Genomic DNA, 25,332 nt, shown 5'->3' with positions numbered 1-25,332 from the left:
GCGACGGTTGTCGCCGCTCGGCAAAACAAACCAGAGGATTCAGCGCCTCGTGTGACTGGGAGAAGAACGGACAATTATCATTTGCTCCTAGAGAAAACCATAGCGTTGGCCGTCGTTTATTCTTGATTTTTGAAAGACAAAGTTTTGCTCTGTGAATGCGTTTGATGTACTCTTATTAAACTAAGTGTAACTCTTGATCCGGTGATCGCACCGTATTGGGACTGCGCCCAATCAATTCCTCTCGCAGAATTACGTCGGAATAGTGCATGAAAGAAGTTATTCCGGCACTTTTCAAAATCACGAAAATTTTCGCCAAAAATGCAAAGCCTTACTTTTTTTTCATTTTTGGAGCCGGAAATTTTCAGTCTCAGATTCGATTTAAGTGACCCTCTCCTGACTAATTCGACCCCCAGGAACTCGGAAAACGCAGCGAAAACAGCGTGGGATCGACAGGAGAGAAATGGCGAGCGAAAAAGCACCTGCTGAAAAATGTCGAAAATTCAGGTTCTGGTTTTTTGGCTGTAACTTCTGATGCGTTGATCGCAGCGTATTGGGACTGCGCCCAATCGATTTCTCTCGCAAAATTACATCCGATCAGTGCTACAATTAATTGATTCCAGCACTTTTGAAAATCGCGAAAATTTTCGCCAAAAACACAAAGGGGTTAGCCTTACTTTTTTTTTGGGCAAAAAACTTTTGGTCTCAGATTCGATTTAAACGACCCTTATCTGACCAATTGGACCCTCAGGAACTCAGAACTCGCAGCGAAAAGAGCGTAGGACCAACAGGAGAGAAATGGCGAGCGAAAAAGCACCTGCTGAAAAATGTCGAAAATTCAGGTTCTGGTTTTTTGGCTGTAACTTCTGATGCGTTGATCGCAGCGTATTGGGACTGCGCCCAATCGATTTCTCTCGCAAAATTACATCCGATCAGTGCTACAATTAATTGATTCCAGCACTTTTGAAAATCGCGAAAATTTTCGCCAAAAACACAAAGGGGTTAGCCTTACTTTTTTTTTGGGCAAAAAACTTTTGGTCTCAGATTCGATTTAAACGACCCTTATCTGACCAATTGGACCCTCAGGAACTCAGAACTCGCAGCGAAAAGAGCGTAGGACCAACAGGAGAGAAATGGCGAGCGAAAAAGCACCTGCTGAAAAATGTCGAAAATTCAGGTTCTGGTTTTTTGGCTGTAACTTCTGATGCGTTGATCGCAGCGTATTGGGACTGCGCCCAATCGATTTCTCTCGCAAAATTACATCCGATCAGTGCTACAATTAATTGATTCCAGCACTTTTGAAAATCGCGAAAATTTTCGCCAAAAACACAAAGGGGTTAGCCTTACTTTTTTTTTGGGCAAAAAACTTTTGGTCTCAGATTCGATTTAAACGACCCTTATCTGACCAATTGGACCCTCAGGAACTCAGAACTCGCAGCGAAAAGAGCGTAGGACCAACAGGAGAGAAATGGCGAGCGAAAAAGCACCTGCTGAAAAATGTCGAAAATTCAGGTTCTGGTTTTTTGGCTGTAACTTCTGATGCGTTGATCGCAGCGTATTGGGACTGCGCCCAATCGATTTCTCTCGCAAAATTACATCCGATCAGTGCTACAATTAATTGATTCCAGCACTTTTGAAAATCGCGAAAATTTTCGCCAAAAACACAAAGGGGTTAGCCTTACTTTTTTTTTGGGCAAAAAACTTTTGGTCTCAGATTCGATTTAAACGACCCTTATCTGACCAATTGGACCCTCAGGAACTCAGAACTCGCAGCGAAAAGAGCGTAGGACCAACAGGAGAGAAATGGCGAGCGAAAAAGCACCTGCTGAAAAATGTCGAAAATTCAGGTTCTGGTTTTTTGGCTGTAACTTCTGATGCGTTGATCGCAGCGTATTGGGACTGCGCCCAATCGATTTATCTCGCAAAATTACATCCGATCAGTGCTACAATTAATTGATTCCAGCACTTTTGAAAATCGCGAAAATTTTCGCCAAAAACACAAAGGGGTTAGCCTTACTTTTTTTTTGGGCAAAAAACTTTTGGTCTCAGATTCGATTTAAACGACCCTTATCTGACCAATTGGACCCTCAGGAACTCAGAACTCGCAGCGAAAAGAGCGTAGGACCAACAGGAGAGAAATGGCGAGCGAAAAAGCACCTGCTGAAAAATGTCGAAAATTCAGGTTCTGGTTTTTTGGCTGTAACTTCTGATGCGTTGATCGCAGCGTATTGGGACTGCGCCCAATCGATTTATCTCGCAAAATTACATCCGATCAGTGCTACAATTAATTGATTCCAGCACTTTTGAAAATCGCGAAAATTTTCGCCAAAAACACAAAGGGGTTAGCCTTACTTTTTTTTTGGGCAAAAAACTTTTGGTCTCAGATTCGATTTAAACGACCCTTATCTGACCAATTGGACCCTCAGGAACTCAGAACTCGCAGCGAAAAGAGCGTAGGACCAACAGGAGAGAAATGGCGAGCGAAAAAGCACCTGCTGAAAAATGTCGAAAATTCAGGTTCTGGTTTTTTGGCTGTAACTTCTGATGCGTTGATCGCAGCGTATTGGGACTGCGCCCAATCGATTTCTCTCGCAAAATTACATCCGATCAGTGCTACAATTAATTGATTCCAGCACTTTTGAAAATCGCGAAAATTTTCGCCAAAAACACAAAGGGGTTAGCCTTACTTTTTTTTTGGGCAAAAAACTTTTGGTCTCAGATTCGGTTTAAACGACCCTTATCTGACCAATTGGACCCTCAGGAACTCAGAACTCGCAGCGAAAAGAGCGTAGGACCAACAGGAGAGAAATGGCGAGCGAAAAAGCACCTGCTGAAAAATGTCGAAAATTCAGGTTCTGGTTTTTTGGCTGTAACTTCTGATGCGTTGATCGCAGCGTATTGGGACTGCGCCCAATCGATTTCTCTCGCAATATTACATCCGATCAGTGCTACAATTAATTGATTCCAGCACTTTTGGAAATCGCGAAAATTTTCGCCAAAAACACAAAGGGGTTAGCCTTACTTTTTTTTTGGGCAAAAAACTTTTGGTCTCAGATTCGATTTAAACGACCCTTATCTGACCAATTGGACCCTGAGGAACTCAGAACTCGCAGCGAAAAGAGCGTAGGACCAACAGGAGAGAAATGGCGAGCGAAAAAGCACCTGCTGAAAAATGTCGAAAATTCAGGTTCTGGTTTTTTGGCTGTAACTTCTGATGCGTTGATCGCAGCGTATTGGGACTGCGCCCAATCGATTTCTCTCGCAAAATTACATCCGATCAGTGCTACAATTAATTGATTCCAGCACTTTTGAAAATCGCGAAAATTTTCGCCAAAAACACAAAGGGGTTAGCCTTACTTTTTTTTTGGGCAAAAAACTTTTGGTCTCAGATTCGATTTAAACGACCCTTATCTGACCAATTGGACCCTCAGGAACTCAGAACTCGCAGCGAAAAGAGCGTAGGACCAACAGGAGAGAAATGGCGAGCGAAAAAGCACCTGCTGAAAAATGTCGAAAATTCAGGTTCTGGTTTTTTGGCTGTAACTTCTGATGCGTTGATCGCAGCGTATTGGGACTGCGCCCAATCGATTTCTCTCGCAAAATTACATCCGATCAGTGCTACAATTAATTGATTCCAGCACTTTTGAAAATCGCGAAAATTTTCGCCAAAAACACAAAGGGGTTAGCCTTACTTTTTTTTTGGGCAAAAAACTTTTGGTCTCAGATTCGATTTAAACGACCCTTATCTGACCAATTGGACCCTCAGGAACTCAGAACTCGCAGCGAAAAGAGCGTAGGACCAACAGGAGAGAAATGGCGAGCGAAAAAGCACCTGCTGAAAAATGTCGAAAATTCAGGTTCTGGTTTTTTGGCTGTAACTTCTGATGCGTTGATCGCAGCGTATTGGGACTGCGCCCAATCGATTTCTCTCGCAAAATTACATCCGATCAGTGCTACAATTAATTGATTCCAGCACTTTTGAAAATCGCGAAAATTTTCGCCAAAAACACAAAGGGGTTAGCCTTACTTTTTTTTTGGGCAAAAAACTTTTGGTCTCAGATTCGATTTAAACGACCCTTATCTGACCAATTGGACCCTCAGGAACTCAGAACTCGCAGCGAAAAGAGCGTAGGACCAACAGGAGAGAAATGGCGAGCGAAAAAGCACCTGCTGAAAAATGTCGAAAATTCAGGTTCTGGTTTTTTGGCTGTAACTTCTGATGCGTTGATCGCAGCGTATTGGGACTGCGCCCAATCGATTTATCTCGCAAAATTACATCCGATCAGTGCTACAATTAATTGATTCCAGCACTTTTGAAAATCGCGAAAATTTTCGCCAAAAACACAAAGGGGTTAGCCTTACTTTTTTTTTGGGCAAAAAACTTTTGGTCTCAGATTCGATTTAAACGACCCTTATCTGACCAATTGGACCCTCAGGAACTCAGAACTCGCAGCGAAAAGAGCGTAGGACCAACAGGAGAGAAATGGCGAGCGAAAAAGCACCTGCTGAAAAATGTCGAAAATTCAGGTTCTGGTTTTTTGGCTGTAACTTCTGATGCGTTGATCGCAGCGTATTGGGACTGCGCCCAATCGATTTCTCTCGCAAAATTACATCCGATCAGTGCTACAATTAATTGATTCCAGCACTTTTGAAAATCGCGAAAATTTTCGCCAAAAACACAAAGGGGTCAGCCTTACTTTTTTTTTGGGCAAAAAACTTTTGGTCTCAGATTCGATTTAAACGACCCTTATCTGACCAATTGGACCCTCAGGAACTCAGAACTCGCAGCGAAAAGAGCGTAGGACCAACAGGAGAGAAATGGCGAGCGAAAAAGCACCTGCTGAAAAATGTCGAAAATTCAGGTTCTGGTTTTTTGGCTGTAACTTCTGATGCGTTGATCGCAGCGTATTGGGACTGCGCCCAATCGATTTCTCTCGCAATATTACATCCGATCAGTGCTACAATTAATTGATTCCAGCACTTTTGGAAATCGCGAAAATTTTCGCCAAAAACACAAAGGGGTTAGCCTTACTTTTTTTTTGGGCAAAAAACTTTTGGTCTCAGATTCGATTTAAACGACCCTTATCTGACCAATTGGACCCTGAGGAACTCAGAACTCGCAGCGAAAAGAGCGTAGGACCAACAGGAGAGAAATGGCGAGCGAAAAAGCACCTGCTGAAAAATGTCGAAAATTCAGGTTCTGGTTTTTTGGCTGTAACTTCTGATGCGTTGATCGCAGCGTATTGGGACTGCGCCCAATCGATTTCTCTCGCAAAATTACATCCGATCAGTGCTACAATTAATTGATTCCAGCACTTTTGAAAATCGCGAAAATTTTCGCCAAAAACACAAAGGGGTTAGCCTTACTTTTTTTTTGGGCAAAAAACTTTTGGTCTCAGATTCGATTTAAACGACCCTTATCTGACCAATTGGACCCTCAGGAACTCAGAACTCGCAGCGAAAAGAGCGTAGGACCAACAGGAGAGAAATGGCGAGCGAAAAAGCACCTGCTGAAAAATGTCGAAAATTCAGGTTCTGGTTTTTTGGCTGTAACTTCTGATGCGTTGATCGCAGCGTATTGGGACTGCGCCCAATCGATTTCTCTCGCAAAATTACATCCGATCAGTGCTACAATTAATTGATTCCAGCACTTTTGAAAATCGCGAAAATTTTCGCCAAAAACACAAAGGGGTTAGCCTTACTTTTTTTTTGGGCAAAAAACTTTTGGTCTCAGATTCGATTTAAACGACCCTTATCTGACCAATTGGACCCTCAGGAACTCAGAACTCGCAGCGAAAAGAGCGTAGGACCAACAGGAGAGAAATGGCGAGCGAAAAAGCACCTGCTGAAAAATGTCGAAAATTCAGGTTCTGGTTTTTTGGCTGTAACTTCTGATGCGTTGATCGCAGCGTATTGGGACTGCGCCCAATCGATTTCTCTCGCAAAATTACATCCGATCAGTGCTACAATTAATTGATTCCAGCACTTTTGAAAATCGCGAAAATTTTCGCCAAAAACACAAAGGGGTTAGCCTTACTTTTTTTTTGGGCAAAAAACTTTTGGTCTCAGATTCGATTTAAACGACCCTTATCTGACCAATTGGACCCTCAGGAACTCAGAACTCGCAGCGAAAAGAGCGTAGGACCAACAGGAGAGAAATGGCGAGCGAAAAAGCACCTGCTGAAAAATGTCGAAAATTCAGGTTCTGGTTTTTTGGCTGTAACTTCTGATGCGTTGATCGCAGCGTATTGGGACTGCGCCCAATCGATTTCTCTCGCAAAATTACATCCGATCAGTGCTACAATTAATTGATTCCAGCACTTTTGAAAATCGCGAAAATTTTCGCCAAAAACACAAAGGGGTTAGCCTTACTTTTTTTTTGGGCAAAAAACTTTTGGTCTCAGATTCGATTTAAACGACCCTTATCTGACCAATTGGACCCTCAGGAACTCAGAACTCACAGCGAAAAGAGCGTAGGACCAACAGGAGAGAAATGGCGAGCGAAAAAGCACCTGCTGAAAAATGTCGAAAATTCAGATTCTGGTTTTTTGGCTGCAACTTCTGATGCGTTGATCGCAGCGTATTGGGACTGCGCCCAATCGATTTCTCTCGCAAAATTACATCCGATCAGTGCTACAATTAATTGATTCCAGCACTTTTGAAAATCGCGAAAATTTTCGCCAAAAACACAAAGGGGTTAGCCTTACTTTTTTTTTGGGCAAAAAACTTTTGGTCTCAGATTCGATTTAAACGACCCTTATCTGACCAATTGGACCCTCAGGAACTCAGAACTCGCAGCGAAAAGAGCGTAGGACCAACAGGAGAGGAATGGCGAGCGAAAAAGCACCTGCTGAAAAATGTCGAAAATTCAGGTTCTGGTTTTTTGGCTGTAACTTCTGATGCGTTGATCGCAGCGTATTGGGACTGCGCCCAATCGATTTCTCTCGCAAAATTACATCCGATCAGTGCTACAATTAATTGATTTCAGCACTTTTGAAAATCGCGAAAATTTTCGCCAAAAACACAAAGGGGTTAGCCTTACTTTTTTTTTGGGCAAAAAACTTTTGGTCTCAGATTCGATTTAAACGACCCTTATCTGACCAATTGGACCCTCAGGAACTCAGAACTCGCAGCGAAAAGAGCGTAGGACCAACAGGAGAGAAATGGCGAGCGAAAAAGCACCTGCTGAAAAATGTCGAAAATTCAGATTCTGGTTTTTTGGCTGTAACTTCTGATGCGTTGATCGCAGCGTATTGGGACTGCGCCCAATCGATTTCTCTCGCAAAATTACATCCGATCAGTGCTACAATTAATTGATTCCAGCACTTTTGAAAATCGCGAAAATTTTCGCCAAAAACACAAAGGGGTTAGCCTTACTTTTTTTTTGGGCAAAAAACTTTTGGTCTCAGATTCGATTTAAACGACCCTTATCTGACCAATTGGACCCTCAGGAACTCAGAACTCGCAGCGAAAAGAGCGTAGGACCAACAGGAGAGAAATGGCGAGCGAAAAAGCACCTGCTGAAAAATGTCGAAAATTCAGATTCTGGTTTTTTGGCTGTAACTTCTGATGCGTTGATCGCAGCGTATTGGGACTGCGCCCAATCGATTTCTCTCGCAAAATTACATCCGATCAGTGCTACAATTAATTGATTCCAGCACTTTTGAAAATCGCGAAAATTTTCGCCAAAAACACAAAGGGGTTAGCCTTACTTTTTTTTTGGGCAAAAAACTTTTGGTCTCAGATTCGATTTGAACGACCCTTATCTGACCAATTGGACCCTCAGGAACTCAGAACTCGCAGCGAAAAGAGCGTAGGACCAACAGGAGAGAAATGGCGAGCGAAAAAGCACCTGCTGAAAAATGTCGAAAATTCAGGTTCTGGTTTTTTGGCTGTAACTTCTGATGCGTTGATCGCAGCGTATTGGGACTGCGCCCAATCGATTTCTCTCGCAAAATTACATCCGATCAGTGCTACAATTAATTGATTCCAGCACTTTTGAAAATCGCGAAAATTTTCGCCAAAAACACAAAGGGGTTAGCCTTACTTTTTTTTTGGGCAAAAAACTTTTGGTCTCAGATTCGATTTAAACGACCCTTATCTGACCAATTGGACCCTCAGGAACTCAGAACTCGCAGCGAAAAGAGCGTAGGACCAACAGGAGAGAAATGGCGAGCGAAAAAGCACCTGCTGAAAAATGTCGAAAATTCAGGTTCTGGTTTTTTGGCTGTAACTTCTGATGCGTTGATCGCAGCGTATTGGGACTGCGCCCAATCGATTTCTCTCGCAAAATTACATCCGATCAGTGCTACAATTAATTGATTCCAGCACTTTTGAAAATCGCGAAAATTTTCGCCAAAAACACAAAGGGGTTAGCCTTACTTTTTTTTTGGGCAAAAAACTTTTGGTCTCAGATTCGATTTAAACGACCCTTATCTGACCAATTGGACCCTCAGGAACTCAGAACTCGCAGCGAAAAGAGCGTAGGACCAACAGGAGAGAAATGGCGAGCGAAAAAGCACCTGCTGAAAAATGTCGAAAATTCAGGTTCTGGTTTTTTGGCTGTAACTTCTGATGCGTTGATCGCAGCGTATTGGGACTGCGCCCAATCGATTTCTCTCGCAAAATTACATCCGATCAGTGCTACAATTAATTGATTCCAGCACTTTTGAAAATCGCGAAAATTTTCGCCAAAAACACAAAGGGGTTAGCCTTACTTTTTTTTTGGGCAAAAAACTTTTGGTCTCAGATTCGATTTAAACGACCCTTATCTGACCAATTGGACCCTCAGGAACTCAGAACTCGCAGCGAAAAGAGCGTAGGACCAACAGGAGAGAAATGGCGAGCGAAAAAGCACCTGCTGAAAAATGTCGAAAATTCAGGTTCTGGTTTTTTGGCTGTAACTTCTGATGCGTTGATCGCAGCGTATTGGGACTGCGCCCAATCGATTTATCTCGCAAAATTACATCCGATCAGTGCTACAATTAATTGATTCCAGCACTTTTGAAAATCGCGAAAATTTTCGCCAAAAACACAAAGGGGTTAGCCTTACTTTTTTTTTGGGCAAAAAACTTTTGGTCTCAGATTCGATTTAAACGACCCTTATCTGACCAATTGGACCCTCAGGAACTCAGAACTCGCAGCGAAAAGAGCGTAGGACCAACAGGAGAGAAATGGCGAGCGAAAAAGCACCTGCTGAAAAATGTCGAAAATTCAGGTTCTGGTTTTTTGGCTGTAACTTCTGATGCGTTGATCGCAGCGTATTGGGACTGCGCCCAATCGATTTCTCTCGCAAAATTACATCCGATCAGTGCTACAATTAATTGATTCCAGCACTTTTAAAAATCGCGAAAATTTTCGCCAAAAACACAAAGGGGTTAGCCTTACTTTTTTTTTGGGCAAAAAACTTTTGGTCTCAGATTCGATTTAAACGACCCTTATCTGACCAATTGGACCCTCAGGAACTCAGAACTCGCAGCGAAAAGAGCGTAGGACCAACAGGAGAGAAATGGCGAGCGAAAAAGCACCTGCTGAAAAATGTCGAAAATTCAGGTTCTGGTTTTTTGGCTGTAACTTCTGATGCGTTGATCGCAGCGTATTGGGACTGCGCCCAATCGATTTCTCTCGCAAAATTACATCCGATCAGTGCTACAATTAATTGATTCCAGCACTTTTGAAAATCGCGAAAATTTTCGCCAAAAACACAAAGGGGTTAGCCTTACTTTTTTTTTGGGCAAAAAACTTTTGGTCTCAGATTCGATTTAAACGACCCTTATCTGACCAATTGGACCCTCAGGAACTCAGAACTCGCAGCGAAAAGAGCGTAGGACCAACAGGAGAGAAATGGCGAGCGAAAAAGCACCTGCTGAAAAATGTCGAAAATTCAGGTTCTGGTTTTTTGGCTGTAACTTCTGATGCGTTGATCGCAGCGTATTGGGACTGCGCCCAATCGATTTATCTCGCAAAATTACATCCGATCAGTGCTACAATTAATTGATTCCAGCACTTTTGAAAATCGCGAAAATTTTCGCCAAAAACACAAAGGCGTTAGCCTTACTTTTTTTTTGGGCAAAAAACTTTTGGTCTCAGATTCGATTTAAACGACCCTTATCTGACCAATTGGACCCTCAGGAACTCAGAACTCGCAGCGAAAAGAGCGTAGGACCAACAGGAGAGAAATGGCGAGCGAAAAAGCACCTGCTGAAAAATGTCGAAAATTCAGGTTCTGGTTTTTTGGCTGTAACTTCTGATGCGTTGATCGCAGCGTATTGGGACTGCGCCCAATCGATTTCTCTCGCAAAATTACATCCGATCAGTGCTACAATTAATTGATTCCAGCACTTTTGAAAATCGCGAAAATTTTCGCCAAAAACACAAAGGGGTTAGCCTTACTTTTTTTTTGGGCAAAAAACTTTTGGTCTCAGATTCGATTTGAACGACCCTTATCTGACCAATTGGACCCTCAGGAACTCAGAACTCGCAGCGAAAAGAGCGTAGGACCAACAGGAGAGAAATGGCGAGCGAAAAAGCACCTGCTGAAAAATGTCGAAAATTCAGGTTCTGGTTTTTTGGCTGTAACTTCTGATGCGTTGATCGCAGCGTATTGGGACTGCGCCCAATCGATTTCTCTCGCAAAATTACATCCGATCAGTGCTACAATTAATTGATTCCAGCACTTTTGAAAATCGCGAAAATTTTCGCCAAAAACACAAAGGGGTTAGCCTTACTTTTTTTTTGGGCAAAAAACTTTTGGTCTCAGATTCGATTTAAACGACCCTTATCTGACCAATTGGACCCTCAGGAACTCAGAACTCGCAGCGAAAAGAGCGTAGGACCAACAGGAGAGAAATGGCGAGCGAAAAAGCACCTGCTGAAAAATGTCGAAAATTCAGGTTCTGGTTTTTTGGCTGTAACTTCTGATGCGTTGATCGCAGCGTATTGGGACTGCGCCCAATCGATTTCTCTCGCAAAATTACATCCGATCAGTGCTACAATTAATTGATTCCAGCACTTTTGAAAATCGCGAAAATTTTCGCCAAAAACACAAAGGGGTTAGCCTTACTTTTTTTTTGGGCAAAAAACTTTTGGTCTCAGATTCGATTTAAACGACCCTTATCTGACCAATTGGACCCTCAGGAACTCAGAACTCGCAGCGAAAAGAGCGTAGGACCAACAGGAGAGAAATGGCGAGCGAAAAAGCACCTGCTGAAAAATGTCGAAAGTTCAGGTTCTGGTTTTTTGGCTGTAACTTCTGATGCGTTGATCGCAGCGTATTGGGACTGCGCCCAATCGATTTCTCTCGCAAAATTACATCCGATCAGTGCTACAATTAATTGATTCCAGCACTTTTGAAAATCGCGAAAATTTTCGCCAAAAACACAAAGGGGTTAGCCTTACTTTTTTTTTGGGCAAAAAACTTTTGGTCTCAGATTCGATTTAAACGACCCTTATCTGACCAATTGGACCCTCAGGAACTCAGAACTCGCAGCGAAAAGAGCGTAGGACCAACAGGAGAGAAATGGCGAGCGAAAAAGCACCTGCTGAAAAATGTCGAAAATTCAGGTTCTGGTTTTTTGGCTGTAACTTCTGATGCGTTGATCGCAGCGTATTGGGACTGCGCCCAATCGATTTCTCTCGCAAAATTACATCCGATCAGTGCTACAATTAATTGATTCCAGCACTTTTGAAAATCGCGAAAATTTTCGCCAAAAACACAAAGGGGTTAGCCTTACTTTCTTTTTGGGCAAAAAACTTTTGGTCTCAGATTCGATTTGAACGACCCTTATCTGACCAATTGGACCCTCAGGAACTCAGAACTCGCAGCGAAAAGAGCGTAGGACCAACAGGAGAGAAATGGCGAGCGAAAAAGCACCTGCTGAAAAATGTCGAAAATTCAGGTTCTGGTTTTTTGGCTGTAACTTCTGATGCGTTGATCGCAGCGTATTGGGACTGCGCCCAATCGATTTCTCTCGCAAAATTACATCCGATCAGTGCTACAATTAATTGATTCCAGCACTTTTGAAAATCGCGAAAATTTTCGCCAAAAACACAAAGGGGTTAGCCTTACTTTTTTTTTGGGCAAAAAACTTTTGGTCTCAGATTCGATTTAAACGACCCTTATCTGACCAATTGGACCCTCAGGAACTCAGAACTCGCAGCGAAAAGAGCGTAGGACCAACAGGAGAGAAATGGCGAGCGAAAAAGCACCTGCTGAAAAATGTCGAAAATTCAGGTTCTGGTTTTTTGGCTGTAACTTCTGATGCGTTGATCGCAGCGTATTGGGACTGCGCCCAATCGATTTCTCTCGCAAAATTACATCCGATCAGTGCTACAATTAATTGATTCCAGCACTTTTGAAAATCGCGAAAATTTTCGCCAAAAACACAAAGGGGTTAGCCTTACTTTTTTTTTGGGCAAAAAACTTTTGGTCTCAGATTCGATTTAAACGACCCTTATCTGACCAATTGGACCCTCAGGAACTCAGAACTCGCAGCGAAAAGAGCGTAGGACCAACAGGAGAGGAATGGCGAGCGAAAAAGCACCTGCTGAAAAATGTCGAAAATTCAGGTTCTGGTTTTTTGGCTGTAACTTCTGATGCGTTGATCGCAGCGTATTGGGACTGCGCCCAATCGATTTCTCTCGCAAAATTACATCCGATCAGTGCTACAATTAATTGATTTCAGCACTTTTGAAAATCGCGAAAATTTTCGCCAAAAACACAAAGGGGTTAGCCTTACTTTTTTCTTGGGCAAAAAACTTTTGGTCTCAGATTCGATTTAAACGACCCTTATCTGACCAATTGGACCCTCAGGAACTCAGAACTCGCAGCGAAAAGAGCGTAGGACCAACAGGAGAGAAATGGCGAGCGAAAAAGCACCTGCTGAAAAATGTCGAAAATTCAGATTCTGGTTTTTTGGCTGTAACTTCTGATGCGTTGATCGCAGCGTATTGGGACTGCGCCCAATCGATTTCTCTCGCAAAATTACATCCGATCAGTGCTACAATTAATTGATTCCAGCACTTTTGAAAATCGCGAAAATTTTCGCCAAAAACACAAAGGGGTTAGCCTTACTTTTTTTTTGGGCAAAAAACTTTTGGTCTCAGATTCGATTTAAACGACCCTTATCTGACCAATTGGACCCTCAGGAACTCAGAACTCGCAGCGAAAAGAGCGTAGGACCAACAGGAGAGAAATGGCGAGCGAAAAAGCACCTGCTGAAAAATGTCGAAAATTCAGGTTCTGGTTTTTTGGCTGTAACTTCTGATGCGTTGATCGCAGCGTATTGGGACTGCGCCCAATCGATTTCTCTCGCAAAATTACATCCGATCAGTGCTACAATTAATTGATTCCAGCACTTTTGAAAATCGCGAAAATTTTCGCCAAAAACACAAAGGGGTTAGCCTTACTTTTTTTTTGGGCAAAAAACTTTTGGTCTCAGATTCGATTTAAACGACCCTTATGTGACCAATTGGACCCTCAGGAACTCAGAACTCGCAGCGAAAAGAGCGTAGGACCAACAGGAGAGAAATGGCGAGCGAAAAAGCACCTGCTGAAAAATGTCGAAAATTCAGGTTCTGGTTTTTTGGCTGTAACTTCTGATGCGTTGATCGCAGCGTATTGGGACTGCGCCCAATCGATTTCTCTCGCAAAATTACATCCGATCAGTGCTACAATTAATTGATTCCAGCACTTTTGAAAATCGCGAAAATTTTCGCCAAAAACACAAAGGGGTTAGCCTTACTTTTTTTTTGGGCAAAAAACTTTTGGTCTCAGATTCGATTTAAACGACCCTTATCTGACCAATTGGACCCTCAGGAACTCAGAACTCGCAGCGAAAAGAGCGTAGGACCAACAGGAGAGAAATGGCGAGCGAAAAAGCACCTGCTGAAAAATGTCGAAAATTCAGGTTCTGGTTTTTTGGCTGTAACTTCTGATGCGTTGATCGCAGCGTATTGGGACTGCGCCCAATCGATTTCTCTCGCAAAATTACATCCGATCAGTGCTACAATTAATTGATTCCAGCACTTTTGAAAATCGCGAAAATTTTCGCCAAAAACACAAAGGGGTTAGCCTTACTTTTTTTTTGGGCAAAAAACTTTTGGTCTCAGATTCGATTTAAACGACCCTTATCTGACCAATTGGACCCTCAGGAACTCAGAACTCGCAGCGAAAAGAGCGTAGGACCAACAGGAGAGAAATGGCGAGCGAAAAAGCACCTGCTGAAAAATGTCGAAAATTCAGGTTCTGGTTTTTTGGCTGTAACTTCTGATGCGTTGATCGCAGCGTATTGGGACTGCGCCCAATCGATTTCTCTCGCAAAATTACATCCGATCAGTGCTACAATTAATTGATTCCAGCACTTTTGAAAATCGCGAAAATTTTCGCCAAAAACACAAAGGGGTTAGCCTTACTTTTTTTTTGGGCAAAAAACTTTTGGTCTCAGATTCGATTTAAACGACCCTTATCTGACCAATTGGACCCTCAGGAACTCAGAACTCGCAGCGAAAAGAGCGTAGGACCAACAGGAGAGAAATGGCGAGCGAAAAAGCACCTGCTGAAAAATGTCGAAAATTCAGGTTCTGGTTTTTTGGCTGTAACTTCTGATGCGTTGATCGCAGCGTATTGGGACTGCGCCCAATCGATTTCTCTCGCAAAATTACATCCGATCAGTGCTACAATTAATTGATTCCAGCACTTTTGAAAATCGCGAAAATTTTCGCCAAAAACACAAAGGGGTTAGCCTTACTTTTTTTTTGGGCAAAAAACTTTTGGTCTCAGATTCGATTTAAACGACCCTTATCTGACCAATTGGACCCTCAGGAACTCAGAACTCGCAGCGAAAAGAGCGTAGGACCAACAGGAGAGAAATGGCGAGCGAAAAAGCACCTGCTGAAAAATGTCGAAAATTCAGGTTCTGGTTTTTTGGCTGTAACTTCTGATGCGTTGATCGCAGCGTATTGGGACTGCGCCCAATCGATTTCTCTCGCAAAATTACATCCGATCAGTGCTACAATTAATTGATTCCAGCACTTTTGAAAATCGCGAAAATTTTCGCCAAAAACACAAAGGGGTTAGCCTTACTTTTTTTTTGGGCAAAAAACTTTTGGTCTCAGATTCGATTTAAACGACCCTTATCTGACCAATTGGACCCTCAGGAACTCAGAACTCGCAGCGAAAAGAGCGTAGGACCAACAGGAGAGAAATGGCGAGCGAAAAAGCACCTGCTGAAAAATGTCGAAAATTCAGGTTCTGGTTTTTTGGCTGTAACTTCTGATGCGTTGATCGCAGCGTATTGGGACTGCGCCCAATCGATTTCTCTCGCAAAATTACATCCGATCAGTGCTACAATTAATTGATTCCAGCACTTTTGAAAATCGCGAAAATTTTCGCCAAAAACACAAAGGGGTTAGCCTTACTTTTTTTTTGGGCAAAAAACTTTTGGTCTCAGATTCGATTTAAACGACCCTTATCTGACCAATTGGACCCTCAGGAACTCAGAACTCGCAGCGAAAAGAGCGTAGGACCAACAGGAGAGAAATGGCGAGCGAAAAAGCACCTGCTGAAAAATGTCGAAAATTCAGGTTCTGGTTTTTTGGCTGTAACTTCTGATGCGTTGATCGCAGCGTATTGGGACTGCGCCCAATCGATTTCTCTCGCAAAATTACATCCGATCAGTGCTACAATTAATTGATTCCAGCACTTTTGAAAATCGCGAAAATTTTCGCCAAAAACACAAAGGGGTTAGCCTTACTTTTTTTTTGGGCAAAAAACTTTTGGTCTCAGATTCGATTTAAACGACCCTTATCTGACCAATTGGACCCTCAGGAACTCAGAACTCGCAGCGAAAAGAGCGTAGGACCAACAGGAGAGAAATGGCGAGCGAAAAAGCACCTGCTGAAAAATGTCGAAAATTCAGGTTCTGGTTTTTTGGCTGTAACTTCTGATGCGTTGATCGCAGCGTATTGGGACTGCGCCCAATCGATTTCTCTCGCAAAATTACATCCGATCAGTGCTACAATTAATTGATTCCAGCACTTTTGAAAATCGCGAAAATTTTCGCCAAAAACACAAAGGGGTTAGCCTTACTTTTTTTTTGGGCAAAAAACTTTTGGTCTCAGATTCGATTTAAACGACCCTTATCTGACCAATTGAACCCTCAGGAACTCAGAACTCGCAGCGAAAAGAGCGTAGGACCAACAGGAGAGAAATGGCGAGCGAAAAAGCACCTGCTGAAAAATGTCGAAAATTCAGGTTCTGGTTTTTTGGCTGTAACTTCTGATGCGTTGATCGCAGCGTATTGGGACTGCGCCCAATCGATTTCTCTCGCAAAATTACATCCGATCAGTGCTACAATCAATTGATTCCAGCACTTTTGAAAATCGCGAAAATTTTCGCCAAAAACACAAAGGGGTTAGCCTTACTTTTTTTTTGGGCAAAAAACTTTTGGTCTCAGATTCGATTTAAACGACCCTTATCTGACCAATTGAACCCTCAGGAACTCAGAACTCGCAGCGAAAAGAGCGTAGGACCAACAGGAGAGAAATGGCGAGCGAAAAAGCACCTGCTGAAAAATGTCGAAAATTCAGGTTCTGGTTTTTTGGCTGTAACTTCTGATGCGTTGATCGCAGCGTATTGGGACTGCGCCCAATCGATTTCTCTCGCAAAATTACATCCGATCAGTGCTACAATTAATTGATTCCAGCACTTTTGAAAATCGCGAAAATTTTCGCCAAAAACACAAAGGGGTTAGCCTTACTTTTTTTTTGGGCAAAAAACTTTTGGTCTCAGATTCGATTTAAACGACCCTTATCTGACCAATTGGACCCTCAGGAACTCAGAACTCGCAGCGAAAAGAGCGTAGGACCAACAGGAGAGAAATGGCGAGCGAAAAAGCACCTGCTGAAAAATGTCGAAAATTCAGGTTCTGGTTTTTTGGCTGTAACTTCTGATGCGTTGATCGCAGCGTATTGGGACTGCGCCCAATCGATTTCTCTCGCAAAATTACATCCGATCAGTGCTACAATTAATTGATTCCAGCACTTTTGAAAATCGCGAAAATTTTCGCCAAAAACACAAAGGGGTTAGCCTTACTTTTTTTTTGGGCAAAAAACTTTTGGTCTCAGATTCGATTTAAACGACCCTTATCTGACCAATTGGACCCTCAGGAACTCAGAACTCGCAGCGAAAAGAGCGTAGGACCAACAGGAGAGAAATGGCGAGCGAAAAAGCACCTGCTGAAAAATGTCGAAAATTCAGGTTCTGGTTTTTTGGCTGTAACTTCTGATGCGTTGATCGCAGCGTATTGGGACTGCGCCCAATCGATTTCTCTCGCAAAATTACATCCGATCAGTGCTACAATTAATTGATTCCAGCACTTTTGAAAATCGCGAAAATTTTCGCCAAAAACACAAAGGGGTTAGCCTTACTTTTTTTTTGGGCAAAAAACTTTTGGTCTCAGATTCGATTTAAACGACCCTTATCTGACCAATTGGACCCTCAGGAACTCAGAACTCGCAGCGAAAAGAGCGTAGGACCAACAGGAGAGAAATGGCGAGCGAAAAAGCACCTGCTGAAAAATGTCGAAAATTCAGGTTCTGGTTTTTTGGCTGTAACTTCTGATGCGTTGATCGCAGCGTATTGGGACTGCGCCCAATCGATTTCTCTCGCAAAATTACATCCGATCAGTGCTACAATTAATTGATTCCAGCACTTTTGAAAATCGCGAAAATTTTCGCCAAAAACACAAAGGGGTTAGCCTTACTTTTTTTTTGGGCAAAAAACTTTTGGTCTCAGATTCGATTTAAACGACCCTTATCTGACCAATTGGACCCTCAGGAACTCAGAACTCGCAGCGAAAAGAGCGTAGGACCAACAGGAGAGAAATGGCGAGCGAAAAAGCACCTGCTGAAAAATGTCGAAAATTCAGGTTCTGGTTTTTTGGCTGTAACTTCTGATGCGTTGATCGCAGCGTATTGGGACTGCGCCCAATCGATTTCTCTCGCAAAATTACATCCGATCAGTGCTACAATTAATTGATTCCAGCACTTTTGAAAATCGCGAAAATTTTCGCCAAAAACACAAAGGGGTTAGCCTTACTTTTTTTTTGGGCAAAAAACTTTTGGTCTCAGATTCGATTTAAACGACCCTTATCTGACCAATTGGACCCTCAGGAACTCAGAACTCGCAGCGAAAAGAGCGTAGGACCAACAGGAGAGAAATGGCGAGCGAAAAAGCACCTGCTGAAAAATGTCGAAAATTCAGGTTCTGGTTTTTTGGCTGTAACTTCTGATGCGTTGATCGCAGCGTATTGGGACTGCGCCCAATCGATTTCTCTCGCAAAATTACATCCGATCAGTGCTACAATTAATTGATTCCAGCACTTTTGAAAATCGCGAAAATTTTCGCCAAAAACACAAAGGGGTTAGCCTTACTTTTTTTTTGGGCAAAAAACTTTTGGTCTCAGATTCGATTTAAACGACCCTTATCTGACCAATTGAACCCTCAGGAACTCAGAACTCGCAGCGAAAAGAGCGTAGGACCAACAGGAGAGAAATGGCGAGCGAAAAAGCACCTGCTGAAAAATGTCGAAAATTCAGGTTCTGGTTTTTTGGCTGTAACTTCTGATGCGTTGATCGCAGCGTATTGGGACTGCGCCCAATCGATTTCTCTCGCAAAATTACATCCGATCAGTGCTACAATTAATTGATTCCAGCACTTTTGAAAATCGCGAAAATTTTCGCCAAAAACACAAAGGGGTTAGCCTTCCCCTACGTCGGCTGTCACCTTGTCGTGGTGTAGGGGCTTGACGGCCGCGATGAATCTTGGGGATCCGACGCCCCGGGGCTTCAAAACCTTGTGGCGGAAGTGACTCTAGACGAGCGTCCACTAAGAACAGCCGGCTCAGCCTCTTGGGGCTGGGTGTATGAATGGTGATTTGAATGGGCGATGCGTACATGGGATGCGGTTGGGGCTCCTGGGGCGATTTCTCAGAGACTAACCAAGGAAGGAGTAGTTGCCGACCGACCAGGGCTGCGGGTGAAGTCAGTACCTTTACCGGACCTCTGTGGCGTACTACGGGTAAACGTTAGTCCACGGAACCTCGGTTCCCTGGCGAAGGTCCCAGGAAACCACATGTTCAACGTGGGAGAACCGCTCCCTGCAGCTGACTGGAGCCAATCTGGGAGTCAAACCTGGTGCCCCGGGCGCATGCGTGGAGGATTACCTGGTCAGTATTTCCTCATACCCGATGTCCGGTAGGGCAAATCCGGCAAGGTCTTACTCGGCCGGTGGCCTACCCTGTTTCGGATTAGCAGGGGAATCCCCGGCCGGGCGACTGGAAAGAGCTAGGGATGGGGGGTTCGCATGGATAGGGCAGACCACCCGATAAACCGACAGCGGCTTCCATGCGAGGGGATAGGATTTTTTCCGGCGGGGAAAGATGCCACACCGCGGTGTGGCTGCCATGATGGCCGAACCGTCGTAATCAAACAAACACTTCAATATGGATTCTTTAACATCGAGTAGGCAGAAGGTGAAGCAAGGAGAGGTGCAAGAGCACCTGGATAGCAAGGGCTCGCGGGGGCACGCGAGGGGCAGGGGCGCGCGCGCGCGAGGACAGGCACTTGTGCGGGGCATTAGCTGGCCCCCTCTCGAAAACACGGAGCCGGGGGGTACGCCAGGGCATTCACTTGCACCCAACGTTTTGGCGGAGACTGCGGGGGGAATCAACGCACCGCCACAGGTGGTTCCCGAGGAGACACCCACGCGGCACCAGCAGCAGCAGCAGGGGAATAAACGAAAGGGGGACGAGCTAACGCCGCCCGAGAACGCTGCACTCTCGGACGGAGAGCTCTTCCTCCCGCGCAGACTCGAGGTAGAAGAGAAAGAGAAACCGCGGCATCAAACTGCGACTACCGCGGGGGAGGGGAAGGGAACGGCCAGCCCCTCAGGCGAGGAGGAGGCAGCACAGACGCTTCTGGGAGCTCGCCAGAAGCGCCAGAAGAGGTGCACAGCTATCGTCAAGGGAACTTACCTGGAAGACGACTCCGAAGCAGGGGAGTCTGGGTCAGAGTGGAGCGCGCAGGGCTCGAACCTGCGGCCAACAAAGAACCCTTCAGTGGGGAAAAGGAAGGTCAGAGCCGCGGCTAGGTCCCCAAAGAAAATCCCGCAGGGGGCAGGCCCTGTGGAATACAGGCTCATGACAGCATCGGACCTTGGGGCACAACTAATGGAGTGGCTCGAGGATATAGACGCCGTAAGGATGAGGTGCAAATCCATGCAGGGCAGGCTGAGTGGCGAAATAAAGAGAAAGGTGGGTTTGGCGAAGGAGGCCCTACTTACACTCACCGTGAAAGCGGAGGCAGCGGGTGACCCCGCTCTCCTCCAGGCGCGCAACACGGACCTAGAGGCTCAGTTGCGTGATACCCGTAGGGAAAGGGACGAGCTCCAACGGGAACTCGAGAAAAATCGACAAGGCCGAGAGAGGCCTCAGACGGAAATAGCGAACCGAGCGACAAGCTCATACGCACAGGTTGCCAGCAGGGGCCCTGTGGCGAGAGCCGGCGAGCGACGGTCGGAAGCCGCCCAAACGACGATGGTGCTTGACCTGGGAGCGGCCACTAGGAGGAGCGAGGTGGAGGCCAATGAGGGGCCGACGACGGCGACATCAGCGGGTGCTTCGGAGTTCGAACTTCGCTTAACGGGATCCGAACTTCGACTCATTCCGGACAGTGACAGGGTCAGGGACGAGGAGATGGCCAGACAGTCCGCGGCCCTGAAACAGGTACGAGAGGAGGTGGGTAGGATATCCCTCCTGCTCCTCGATGCCTCGAGCAAGAGCGGAGCAGCTGACCAAGACCCTCTTGGTAAGGGTACGGCACAACCTCGCGGCACGCAGGCCACCACGGAGAAAGTGCAGAGGTCCTCGGGTGACCGGGGTGCGACCGACACTCCGATGGAAGTCGATGACGGCGCCGATGCAGAGAACGGTAGGGGCGGCTGGAGTACGAAGAGGAAGATAAAAGGAAAGCGCCTTGGGGTGGGAGTGCCGAGTGGGGCAGCAGTGGAAGCCACACAGACTGCCCCAACAGGGGCCCTGCGGCGTACCGGGGAAGACAGACCCACGGTGGCTCGCCGTAGAGCACCGAGGACAGCAGCCGTTGCTATCAAAAGCAGAGAGGAGAACACCCCGTATGCAGAAATACTCAAGTTCGCACGCGAGAAAATACAACTCGCGGAGCTTGGTATAGAGGAGACGAGGGTGCGGCGGGCAGCTAACGGGGGGGTTCTCATTGAGATTCCTGGCCCCGAGAATACGAGGAAGGCGGACGCTCTAGCGGCGCAGCTGACCAGAGTAATCCTTGATAAATACGGCAACGCAGTCTCAGTGACAAGGCCGGTTATCAAGGGCGAACTGAGAGTCCTGGGCTTGGATGACTCAGTGTCCACCGAGGAACTGGCTCGCACCCTAGCCGAGCAGGGTGGCTGTAAGGTGGAGGAGGTCCGTGTAGGTGTCCCGAGGAGGACACCGAATGGACTATACAGCGCGTGGGCACAGTGCCCCCTGAGGGCAGCTGTGGCTGTCGCGAAGAAGGGCAAGGTGAGGATCGGCTGGACCACGGCCAGGGTAGAGCTGCTGGAGGCGCGCCCTAGGCAATGCTACAAGTGCTGGGGCTTTGGCCATATAGGGAGTATGTGCAAGGCGTCGACAGAGCGCCGGGCCGCATGCTACAGGTGCAGCGCTGAGGGCCACCAGGCGCGAGATTGCACGGCCAACCCCAAGTGTGCGGTCTGCGAGGGAAGAGGGATAGACAGCGCCCACAGGATGGGTTCGGGACGTTGTACATCCGTCGGCGAACGGGGTCGGAGGCCCGCGACTAATGCAAGCGAGAATGGTCAGGTACATACAGTGTAACCTAAACCATAGTAGGGGGGCTCAGGACCTACTGAAGCAAGTAGTGCTCGAAAGGGAAATCGACGTGTGCCTCGTATCCGAGCCGTACGCTACCCCGAGCGTGGCCACTTGGCTTAGCAGTGACGATGGCCGGGCGGCCATATACTGGAGGGCAGAGGGTAACGTCCGCGGGGGCTCGCTCGTCAAAAGGGGAAGAGGGTACGTGGCCACTAAGTTCGGGGATATAATTGCCATATCGGTGTATATATCCCCGAACATTCTGATAGCGGAGTTCACTGAGCATCTGGACGACCTGGCTCGGGTGATCCAGATAGCGGGGAACAGTGGGAGGGGGGTACTGGTGGGGGGGGATTTCAATGCCCGCGCGCCGACCTGGGACCCGTCTGGGTCCAACCGAAGGGGAGAGCTGCTCGAGGAGTGGGCGGCATCATGCTGTGTATGTCTCCACAACACTGGGAGGACGGCGACATGCATTAGGGCACAGGGGTCATCCGTCGTCGACCTGACGTGGTCGTCAGTTAATCTTGTACCCGTGATCAAGGGGTGGCGGGTGTTGGAGGAGACGGAAACACTATCCGACCACCGGTACATCTCGTACGAGGTCGGTACCCCTAGACGCGCAGAGCACAGGGGTAGAAAGGGCCACATGCGCTGGAACTGGTCGAAGTTCAGTCCGGAACATCTGACAGATGCTCTGTCCCTCACCCTTTCCTGGGGACCAACTGGAGGGGACTATACGACGCCAGAGGGCCTTGCAGGATGGATCGAGCGTGCCATGACGCAGGCCTGCGACGCAGCCGCGCCGAGAGCTCGTACGGGGAATCGCTCCAGGAAAGCGACATACTGGTGGAGCGAGGAGCTGGCCGATATACGCAGGTCCTGCATAGCGGCGAGGAGGCGCCTCGCTAGGGGAAGACGGACGGCTGATGACCGTCAGGAAAAAGAGGCCGAGTATCGGGCCGCCAAGAGGGTGCTCCGAGACGGCATAAAAGCGGCCAAGGCCAAGGCGTGGAGAGACCTCATCAGCTCCGTGGAAGCGGATCCATGGGGTCTCTCTTACAAATTGGTGCTAGGCAAACTGCGAAGCTCCCAAAGAGGGTTGACGGAGACGCTGGAGGAGAATACCCTCAGGAGCCTCCTTGATGCCCTCTTCCCGAGGGGTGATGGATGCGTTCCGAGGGCCCAGAGCGGCTGTCGGTGGGACGAACGGTGGGCGGTCACGGCGGACGAGGTTCGAGCTGCGCTTAAAAAGGCATGCTCGCGCAATGTCGCCCCGGGACCGGATGGCGTTAAGGGAAGCGCGTGGGCGAAAGTTCCGGAGGGAATGATCGCACTACTGTCGAGGAATTTCAGCCTCTGCCTGCGAGAAGGAGTCGTTCCGCTGCCATGGAAGAAGGCTCGACTGGTGCTCATCCCTAAGGGGGGAGCACCCACCGGACCTATCCCCAAAGTAAGGCCGATATGCCTCCTGAACGAGGTGGGTAAAATGTTCGAGAGGATCCTGGTGGCTCGGCTGGGCAAATGGATGGAGGGGAATCCTCGGGCGTGCTTGTCCGAGGACCAGTACGGGTTTCGGGAAGGGCGATCCACGAACGATGCTCTGCTAAGGGTGCGACGATTCGTGGAAAACGCCACGGAGAATGGGGGCTACGCGGTGGCTGTGTCTCTCGACATCGCCAACGCATTCAATAGTTTGCCATGGCCATCCATAAGGGACGCACTTAAGGACAAAGCGGCTCCGGAGTATCTTCGACGGGTCCTGGATTCCTACCTGTGGGACAGGCACGTGGAATACACAAACGGAGATGGAGAACTGAGGAGTCTGGCAGTGACGGCCGGGGTCCCACAGGGCTCGGTTCTCGGCCCCCTGCTATGGAACTTGACTTTCGACGAGGTTCTGCGGGGGGAGGGGGTTGCAGACTGTGCTATTGTCTGCTACGCGGATGACACGCTGGTTTTGAGTTCCGCTGGGGATCCATCCACAGCGGTAGCACTGGCAAATGCGATGGTAGCCAGGGTAGTCCGGCGAATTTCGGGCCTAGGCCTCACGGTGGCGGCGAGCAAGACGGAAGCTGTCTTATTCCGGCGCTTGAAAAGGGGGGATGCACCAAACACCATAGACGTCAGGGTTGGTGCGGAGAGGGTGCTACTGTCGGGGTCCATGAAGTACCTGGGGGTGCGACTGGATCCCGGCCTGACGTTCAAAGCGCACTTCGCGTCCATGGAGACTAGGCTAGGGGGTGTCACGAGGACACTAGCGAGGCTGATGCCAAACCTGAGGGGGCCATCCGAATCCAGGCGTAGGCTTTATGCGCAAACTTTATTCGCGGTGATAATGTACGGCGCTCCGGTGTGGGGGGATGTGGCGAGGTCCTCAAAGTACATCCAGCAGGTAATAACGAGGTGTCAGAGAGGGATATGCGCGAGAGTAGTTGCGGCATATCGCACGGCCTCCTTCGTGGCCGTTTCGATGCTGGCCAGGACCCCGCCACTATATCTAGTGGCTAATGCGTACGAGCGCACATTCCACAGAGTGCGTGAACTGCGGTCGACCAGGACGTGGTCCCAGAGCATGGCCAAAGCAATTAGGGAAGAGGAACTGCGCGTAGCCCGCGAGCAATGGAGGGTGGACCTCGGAAGTGCGGGGCTCCCCAGCGAGAGGTTGAGATTAGCTATCCTAGCGAACTGGACGGAATGGTTCGACAGGGCACACGGAAGCATGACTTTCCGTGTGACCCAAGTCCTGACAGGCCACGGGTATTTCGCGGATTTCTTATATAGAATAGGGAAAACGGAGAGACCGACCTGCTGGTACTGCCGGCTGGAGGAAGACACGGTGAGCCACACGGTGGAGGCGTGCCCCGCGTGGAGAGACGAGAGGGATGCCCTAAAGCGCGTCGTAGGGGAGGATCTGACACCGCCTGGCCTGATCAGGGCTATGGTAGGGTCTAGAGAGGGATGGGTGGCGGTGGCTAGCTTCGCGGAGCGGGTTATGACGGCCAAGGAACAGCGGGAGCGATTACGACAGCGAACGCAGCGCAGCGTGCACCGCGCGACCCGCGTGAGCGGGAGAAACGGGGGTGGTTCGCGTGTAAGCGCGGGCATGACGTAGGCTCAGACCTACGCGGGCAGGGGTCCAAACGGATTTGCGGGACGGGACACCGGTCGACCCCAGCCCCGTCCTTTGGGTCGGGGCCGCGGTTCGGGGGTGGAGGGGAGAGGAGGGGTGCAGGGCAACTTGGAATTTGGTGCCAGGATAGGTGAGACGTTAGGCGGTAGGGTGACGATAGGGTCATTCCGGCCATGCCCCCTCTTCTTCTTCTTCTTCTTCTGCCTCTCTCTCTTCGGCCCCCGGCCCGGGGACGGCGGATGTGACGGTCGCGCCGGATTCATCTTCCCCCGGATCCGCAAGGGCAGGGCG

At 47.4% G+C, this 25,332-nt stretch overlaps 1 protein-coding gene across 1 annotated transcript; it reads left to right on the top strand.

The window, feature by feature from the left end:
• The first annotated feature begins 18,943 nt into the window (after nt 1-18,943).
• On the top strand, nt 18,944-25,023 carry LOC124295041. The gene is made up of 3 exons (XM_046743107.1): nt 18,944-19,251; nt 19,523-21,896; nt 21,949-25,023. Exons 1-3 carry the CDS (start codon nt 18,944-18,946, stop codon nt 25,021-25,023), a joined length of 5,757 nt encoding a protein of 1,918 aa, XP_046599063.1.
• The last annotated feature ends 309 nt before the right edge of the window (nt 25,024-25,332 follow it).

Source organism: Neodiprion lecontei, chromosome 6 (genome assembly GCF_021901455.1).
Source record: "Neodiprion lecontei isolate iyNeoLeco1 chromosome 6, iyNeoLeco1.1, whole genome shotgun sequence".
NCBI lineage: Eukaryota > Metazoa > Arthropoda > Insecta > Hymenoptera > Diprionidae > Neodiprion > Neodiprion lecontei.
The sequence above is the reverse complement of the archived record's forward strand: the minus strand, read 5'-3'. Positions and strand labels throughout refer to the sequence as shown.

Bases quoted from the DNA above. Each gene is read 5' to 3' on its own strand.
- LOC124295041 (XM_046743107.1), top strand. From the start codon at position 18,944: ATGCGTACATGGGATGCGGTTGGGGCTCCTGGGGCGATTTCTCAGAGA. The intron at 19,252-19,522 runs GTAGGGCAAATC...AACATCGAGTAG, and splicing joins TTCCTCATACCCGATGTCCG to GCAGAAGGTGAAGCAAGGAG. The intron at 21,897-21,948 runs GTACATACAGTG...GACCTACTGAAG, and splicing joins ATGCAAGCGAGAATGGTCAG to CAAGTAGTGCTCGAAAGGGA.